General features: G+C 33.6%; 1 protein-coding gene across 4 annotated transcripts in view; it reads right to left on the minus strand.

The window, feature by feature from the left end:
* Positions 1-8,842, minus strand: part of LOC127065148 (uncharacterized) — a 42,016-nt gene that overhangs the window by 4,201 nt on the left and 28,973 nt on the right. For all 4 annotated transcript variants that reach the window (XM_050997096.1, XM_050997097.1, XM_050997098.1 and 1 more), the window contains 11 exons: positions 8,179-8,242; positions 5,615-5,874; positions 4,658-4,721; positions 3,996-4,091; positions 3,774-3,874; positions 3,491-3,622; positions 3,196-3,369; positions 1,174-3,078; positions 939-1,089; positions 726-848; positions 174-572 (listed from right to left, as the gene is read on the minus strand). In XM_050997096.1, coding sequence (XP_050853053.1) covers positions 174-572; positions 726-848; positions 939-1,089; positions 1,174-3,078; positions 3,196-3,369; positions 3,491-3,622; positions 3,774-3,874; positions 3,996-4,091; positions 4,658-4,721; positions 5,615-5,874; positions 8,179-8,242 — 3,469 coding nt within the window. The remainder of the gene's footprint in view (positions 1-173; positions 573-725; positions 849-938; positions 1,090-1,173; positions 3,079-3,195; positions 3,370-3,490; positions 3,623-3,773; positions 3,875-3,995; positions 4,092-4,657; positions 4,722-5,614; positions 5,875-8,178; positions 8,243-8,842) is intronic.

Below are 8,842 nucleotides of genomic sequence, written 5' to 3' on the forward strand. Positions count from 1 at the left end.
AATGTAAATAAATAGTTAAATAAATGAGTATTATCTTGATATATCTTTCTCTTAGAAAATAACTGTAACGCGCGCGGGGACTTGTACTATAAATTTCTCCTCTCTCTCTCTCTCTCTCTCTCCCACTCTTTCTCTCTCTCTCTTTCTCTCCCTCTATCTATGGTTGTACCGACCAGCATGAGAAGCGGCAACCATCTCTATAGGCAGAGAACCTCGTCGTTTTACGAGTGGTTCAGGAATAGAATCTCTCTTTCCAAGTTCTCTCTTCCATTTATGGGACGTTCCAATGTCATTTCCTTCGACGATACCTCCTGCGAACATCTCTGGTCCACCGCTACTTCTTCTCTTTAAGACTTTCTTCCGGTTACGAGGTTTCCCATTGACATTACTCTTGCTAAATAATTCTCGTCGTAACTCGGATATATCTGCTGGTATGGAACCTCTCCTAGGTGATGGCATACCAGCAGAAGCAGTACTATCAAATGCTCTGTTCGTTCCATTATTGTTACTACTTTCTGTATTATTGTTATTGTTATTATTGTTATTGATCAATGGGAAATTTTCTCTTTCATCTGAAATATATAAGAATAAAAAAAAAAAAAAATTCATTATGATTGAACGATACGTAGATGCGCGCGTGCACAAAAATACACATACACACGCACGCACCCACGCACATACGCATATAAAAGTTAGAAGAATAGATTTTTGTTAAAGTTACACACTGGGTAAAGAAAACATATTGCCAAGAATATTCCTCAATGCAGCTTCCTGCGGAAGACTAGCTCTTCTGGGTGCGGGAAGATTTTCTTCTCGTGGTCCCAATGCTAAACGATTGAATCCTCCTTCTATATATAATACAAAAATATTTCTCAAATAATGCCAATTTTTACAAGATATTTATATATTTGATAAATGATATCGAACGATTATAATACTTGTTAAATTATCTTGATGCCTAGTAATGTCGGCTGGTACGGAACCACGTCTGCAACTATGGTCTACTTTTTGTGGCATAGAAGTCATTGTAAAATCATCTAGTCTTGATAATAACGCAACTGGAGCCGATCCACGTCTCTTTTCCCAGCCCTAGACATGTTACAGATAATAATATTCGTTTTATGATTCTTTTTTTTTTTTTTCTTTAATAGTAAGATTGAACGATAAACTTACCTGACTATTTCTTCGAGATAAAGCGATATTTTTAGTGGATTCCTCGAAGCCTCGTGGATCGACGTTCTCTTTCATTTGCACATCAAAACTTAGCTTGGCGATCTTGAAAACTTTCTCCCTCACATAATCAGAATCCTTTTTATTAGTTGCGATTACACTGTCACCAGTCGAATCACCGATACTTTTTCTCGGTTCACTACCACTATCGCTCGATGAGGATACACTTTGAACCCGTGGAGGAGAATCGGGAGGACTGCCGATGAAAAATTTATGAGTGCTAAGTTCAGAAGACACAGGTATCGTAGTGAATCGTCTACCGGTATTGTCAGTCAACGGTTTGGATTCGGTTACAGGCGTTGAATATCTACGTAATTCCGAATCCGTGTTCTTAATTTTAATATGATGGGCTAACGTATACTGTTCCGATACTTTGCTTGCCAAAATAGTTCGTATTTCATCAGACGGTAACTTGGTCGAACTAGGTTTAATCTCGATGTTGGATTCTACCTTTTGTATATCACTAGTCGAATCCTTATTGCTGTGGGAGCCAGTTAAAGAAGCATAAAAAACTTCGGTAGAGTCAGATCCCTGAGCCGAAGATGGTCGTTTATGTCGATGCTTCGAATTAGCTTCGTCGTTACGAACGATTTGCATGGAGTGACGCCGTGGATGTTCAGCGCTAAGACTAGACTCTAATTTTTGTCTATTTAATTCCGCGAAAGTGGACGTTCTTTTTCTGCATAATATTTCGGAGGAAAGAGATTCCCTCGATGACTTGATATTAGCTGATTTCTTAAGGAAAATTGTATCCGTTTCTAACATGGGAGGTGTTCCACAACGACCACCGGAACAAGATTTATCTTTCGTAGGACTCGAAGAAGAACTGGAAATACTATCGGCCTCCATTAAAACCTGGGTGTAACATTGAGACAATTCTGCCGTTGTCGACATATATCTCATTCTGGCGTAAGGTTGCAATGGCGGGAAGGTTTGTTGTCTCGTTAATTGTTTCGTTTGCGTACCAGCTTTCTGATTGTCTGACTGAAGGACCGTACTTAATCTCGATGCTTCGGTACTATTGGTTATACTAGCTATACTAGGCTCTGGTAAAAGATTCTCAGCGCTGACCGGTCTCTCAGCAACGACTGTTGATTTCTCCGACGATTCTCCGAGAATACTCGTTTTAGAAGATAACAATGACAACGTACTTGGTTCCAAAAGATTCTGTTCCTTCAATTTGATCGAATGATTCTTCGATTTACCCTGTTCGTTTGGAAAACTATCTCTTCTATCTGCATTTCGAATCGATAACGATAACGGTTTCGTTACGCTAAGCGGTACTGAATGACGTCTACCGACTCGACCGAACATCGTTTTTCCTGGTAAACTGGACCTTTTAGCACCTTGCATGTATGCCCCTGGAATCAATATATCTACGCTTCCTGAATCATCATCCGCGGGGATTTCTTCCGCAGAACTAATAATATCTACTTCCTCCAATTCCGAAATTTCTGTTTCCGTATCTTCGGCCGTTTCTTGGGCTATAAGAGTTTCCCATTTTTTCTGATTACTACGTAAGTATTCCATCAAGGAAACGCTTAAACCGTCACCAAGAAAACGATGCCATTCTTCGTAAAGAGGTGTAACGACGAATTTGAAAAATCCAGCTTGAATCTTTGGAATACTCGTCGAGTGTCGATCACACAATGGCGTTACTGGTAAATTCAGGCGACGTTCGTAATCACCTTGTCGAAAGAATTCTTCGCAAACTTTGTAAGACCATTTTCTTGATATATCCCAGGGCCTACATGGATTCGATATATCGGCACATTTTAAAGCTATCTGCAATATGAAGTGACGATCCTCGCATTTCTTCATATCAAGAATATTTTCATCCAGATAATGCTGGAAAAATGAAAGAGGGGAGATTGTCAAATATATATTCTCTCTCTCTCTCTCTCTCTCTCTCTCTCTCTCTCTCTCTCTCTTGATATTCGATACGAAATGTAAATAAAGGATTACCCTGAAACTTGTAAGGAACTCCTGTTGCCTCGTGATATCCGTAGCCAAAATCAACGAACTGATATGACGTTGAAGTTCCGATTTTACTTCACCTGGTAATTGATCGTAAACACCGCTTTCTATAAGACATCCGATGGCGGACCTCCAGTGATGATTCTCCAGAACCGACGTATTCTGAAGACAATGAGCGAAGATTTCACGTATATTGTGGAATACACTGGATATTCTGCAACGACGAATCGTCGAAATTCGTTATATACATTTTTATTTCCCTATCATGGAGAGTTATTTTCACCTGATATAATGCAGCTAGATGATTACTCGTTGCGACTAGGAACGGTTGATTAACACCTGGGTGATCCAAATCGTGCGTTACCGCAGCTATCAAGGAAGCCATAATTTCTAAATGGGTTAAGTGCGTTCTGATCTGTAATTCCATGGCGTAAATAGATTAAATTATCGTGATTCCTTCGTTGGCTGGAAATAATAAAAAGTGAGGAGACAGAAGAAGAAGGCAAAAAAAAAAAAGGAAAAGAAAAAAATATTGAAAGTTTCGTTGAGAGCAATTGGATACTCACTTTTTCCTCTTGGAGGAAACAATGCATCGCCTGAGTCACATCCGTTGCGTGTATACTGTTGTGGTAAGGATTTGTACTGTGATAACCCTCTTCGATAAAAGCTTCAATTGCAAAATTGCAACCAACCAAGAGGATTAATGAAAACGAAGATAAAATCACATTTCATAGAAAATCTTTTATCATTTTAATTATTTTCATAATGTCATATCATTTAATTCTTACCGAAGAGTTTCCACACCGTAACGACATCTAAATTAAAATATTCAAGGAGCCCGTACCAATGAAATAAATGAACGCATAATACTGGCAAAGAACGTCCTGAAAAATCAAATATCGTTTACTGTATTACGAAGATAGGATTATGGAAATATGTACTATTCGATCATGCTTTTTATAAATTTATACTTAAATTAGAAATGGTATTATATTATAAATAGAAAAGATCGATATTAAGTTAGTACGTGAAATGATTTATTATATCTTTTGAAATTTTTGACTAGAAATAAATATTTGATATGATACGATATATATACATATATATATATATATATATATATATATATATATATATATATCAGAGGTCAGCATTTTTCACTGAGAAAGAGCACTTTAATTTAATTTTACTGAAGGGGAACTTGTAAGCTTTAAATTCAATAAATACTCGTTTTTAACGAATTCGTTAATACATTATCTTTTATAACAATCTTTTTTTTTTTAATATCCGACAGAACGGCGGATAATTTTAAAGCTTTGCCACCCTCTGATATATGGAATGTATTATATATGGGATATGTGAAATTTTATATTAATTTTTTTTTTTTTTTTTTTTTTTTTGGAAGAAAATGCAAATATGCAAGAAAAAGCAATTTTCGCACGTCACTCACCACCCGTCACTGTTTCCAACGTGAAAGCGTTAAATCGCCAGTTTCCGGCTTTTTGCAAAATACACTGTAAGAAATAATAGAAAAAAAAAGAAAGAGTCAGACTTTGAATAGATAGAGATAGATATAGGATTGATTAATGATAGAGAGAAAAGAACAAAGTAAAAAATTAAAGTAAGTACATAGACGAGAAGAAATGGGAGTGGAAGTGGATAAAGGTTAGTAGGGACACAATGGGATACTATATGTATAATACATCGTGTACAATGTATAAGAAGATCGTAATTGTGATAACATTATGAAAGATACGTTTCCACGAGTAATTAGTAATAAATAAGTCTTGGTGAGAGAATCGCATGTCACCGATGATGGGAATTATACGTTTTTAGTACTCGAATGCTCGCGAAGATGAACATTACGCGATATGATGGAGCAGCAGGGTGTAGGAAGGATGGATAGAGTGAGGGGTAAGGGAAATATAATGTAATTAATACTAATTACGTGATATACATTTACATATCTCACTACGCTGATCAAATGTTTTTTTTTTTTATTTTTTTTTATTTTTTATTTTTTTTTCTCCCATTAATCAAAGACTTTTAATAAGGCAAAATTCTGTGCGAAGTAAAAAATACGTTCAAAGTGTAAATATATATATTTATATATGTACATATATATATATATATATATATATATATATATATACACGCACACACATAGCATACACGGTAGGATGAATAATTACAACTTTTTGCTACGTTCGCTCTGTTTAGTAGCGTGTAACGAAGAAAAAAAAAGACGAAAAAAAAAAAGTAAATTATATTTACTACCGTTGCATTTAACGAGCATCTCGAGAAGCGATGTTACTATTGAGCATAATGTGTATAACGGATGAAAAAGCTTGCATATAGAGAAAAAAGAGAGGGAGAGAGAAGAAAAAGAAATGATAATACGACTCACCTGTACTAAACCATGAAAAATGTCATCCAATATAGCCGGTTCTTGATTGAGAGATCTTGTAACGAGCCTTTTACGTCGTCTTTTATGCATCGTTAAAAATTTGCCGGTACGTTTTATCCTGGATCGTGTAACATCCAAGCTATCCAATAAGATTCGGTCGACGTCCGACAAACGTCTCGTGGATGCTGCTTCCGGTTTCTCAGATAATAAAATGGCATCATCATTGGGCGGCTCAATGCTTGTTGGTAAGGTGGCATCTTCTGTTCTCGTAATATACAACATATGTCGATGGTATAAAATCGATATTTACACCTGATCTATAGTAGTTAGGTATAATGGATTTAAAGCGAAAGAAAGTATATCTTCAAGTTCGAAACAAATTATTATAATTATGATAATTTGACATAACGAAAGATTTATATTAATTAAACAATTGTATACTGTTTGTGTATGCGTGTGTATGTGTAATCTTCAAATATTCCGTAAACAATATTGTACTATAAGTATTGTGTAAATAATATTATATGATAAATATTGCGTAAACAACACACATACATATATATATATATAATATTGTTTACACAATATTTATAGTATAATATATGTATATAGTATGATAAAAATAAAATTTGTAATATAATTATAGTATATAATATATATAAATAATATCACTATATGTTGTATAATATATATCTATATGAAAATAAGAAAGTCAAGGTCATAAAGACTAGAAACATCAAAATCGACCTACGCGTGTCATTTGTCAACAATTGATCGAACGTGAATCATAGAGTAAGTCAAGTCACTATAATAAGAGTCCACAGCCCACGCACACATAAAACACGTTATACGAAACGATTACGTATTATACTTGTATCAAATTCTATTTAACAAATTATTGTCGTTATTGATAAATCTGTTAAGAAAATTTTTCTTTTCTTCGAAAATAGATACGTATATACATATATATTTAAGCATCTCCGAGAAACACCGAGGGCTCTTTTATTTTAATCCTGCGATCTTTACTCGGATGCACTAATCTCGACGATTTTCTCAGCGTAATCCTAAATTTCTCTCTCTTCTCTCTTTCTCTCTTTCTCACTCTCTCTGTGGGTCGTTGAATCTGTCTGCAATCTGAGAGATTTTCAGAATAGACGGACAGTTTATAATTTTAGCGAAGCGTGTCTATTTCAACGCGGTCTGGTTAACTTTGTCGGCGAGTAAACGAGATAAAGGTGCTCGGAAAACGAAAACTTGCTATTATTACGTATTACATATGTGTACATTAGTCGAATTTTAAAAATAAATATAAAACGTCATTCTAATTATTATTAATGTATTTTCAATTCGATTATATCAAATATAGAAAATTTCGATTCTTTCGAAAAGAATGTAGTATAATTATGGTGTGTGCAAAAAAAAAAAGAGAAGAAAGATTATTTATTTATTTATTTATTTTTGTTTTAAATTAAAGATAGAAGAATATGTGTGTCAGGATTTATGTGTGTGTATTATATGTGTGTCAAGGATTTTAGCTTAGTTACGTATATGTACACGGATTATACATGATACGCGTATTCGTGTATTAGTCAGTCGTTTAACCAAGTCCCAGTCGTGATCTATTATATTGCAGTTAATTGCAACATGACGTTAAAAGATCCTAAGCATTCGCTCGTATGTGAGTTATCTTATTTATAGATCTCATTACATAATTTAAAATGCACTTGTAAGCAGTCGGGGCCGATGTGTTTTCATTTTCTACGATGCGTTTTTAATATTCATATTAAACATTCGCGTTTATTACATACGATCAATGTAAAAAGATTCTATTGTATAATAATGTACGATTTAATTTTAACTTAAATTGACCTACATATAAATTTTTAATCGTGTACGGTAGGTATATATGAATAAATAAAAAGAAAAAAAGAAATTGTTATAAAATTTAAGCTCTTCAACTACGTTAAGAACATAATCCGATTCGAAGGAAAATATGAATGGTGCTCGAAAAAGTGTTATTATATTTATTTTTCATGCATATCGTAGTAAACGATCGATGATAACAATCGAAAAGGAATTTTACATTCTCAATCTTTTATGGAAACATTCTAATCATATTTTGAGACGTATATTCAATATCATTAATCACGATCAAACAGTAACTAATTCTATATAAAAATAATATTAAAAATATTCTTAAGGAAAAGAAAGACGTATATACTCTAGCAAATAACTTATATGAATATAAAGAAGATATTATTATTTGTATAAGGTAGGACAAAAGTTCTTAATTGATTTTTAGAAATTGATACACAAGCTCTTTTACCAGACACTTTTTAGGCTAATCTTTCTGTCTTTTTTTTCTCTCTTTTTTCCTTGTCAGATTATAAAACTACCTGAGAACTTGCTTATGATTCGAGAAAAGAGAAAGGAGATTAGTCGAAAAAATATAAAATTAATTTTTTTTTAATCTTTCATCTAGAAACTTTTGTACTATTCTGTATGTATGTATATAGCCATTTGATAGATTGTACAGTGTGCATATCGAATTGGATTTTACTCACCAGTGATTCGCACGAACACTGCATTCTGTTCCTCGCTATTCACCGTTATTTCGGCAGACCGCCTCTGCAAGAAAAACAAAAGAGATTCTTATTCGTGAGTTTTCATCATCGATATCTGTAATCAAGTTTAGCGACCGCAAAAAGATAGAACGAGATATAGTTATATCACACACATATACAGATATACCAATTACTTTCCAATATATATGTATTGTACGTATGTGAGAGGTAGAAAGGTTACATAATATATTACGCATTCGGCTTATCCATCGTGAAATACATATGTGTATGTACATAGATGTTTCACGTTCATCTAACGATCGTAGTAAACCCCTTTCAAAATGTAGAACGCATAAACCAATATGTCGGTAAAAATTTTAGAGAATAAAATTGGAAATTAAATTTACGATAAAACAATTTTCTTTTATTTTGATTTCTTTTTTTATCTTTTTTTTTGTTACCTTTTCTTTTTTTTTTTTTTGTTTTACCATTGCAGTCATATTATTGTAATGTTATATATCGCGTCGTGATGATGATAACTATGCAAAAAGATGAAATCGTCAAATATGATTGACGGTAAACAATTTTTTTCACGATTCCGATCATACTATTTTAATTTCATATATATTTATCTCGTCGCGTTAATAATTGCATCTAAACAAAG

This window comes from Vespula vulgaris, chromosome 7 (assembly GCF_905475345.1).
Source record: "Vespula vulgaris chromosome 7, iyVesVulg1.1, whole genome shotgun sequence".
NCBI classification, from domain to species: Eukaryota; Metazoa; Arthropoda; class Insecta; order Hymenoptera; family Vespidae; genus Vespula; species Vespula vulgaris.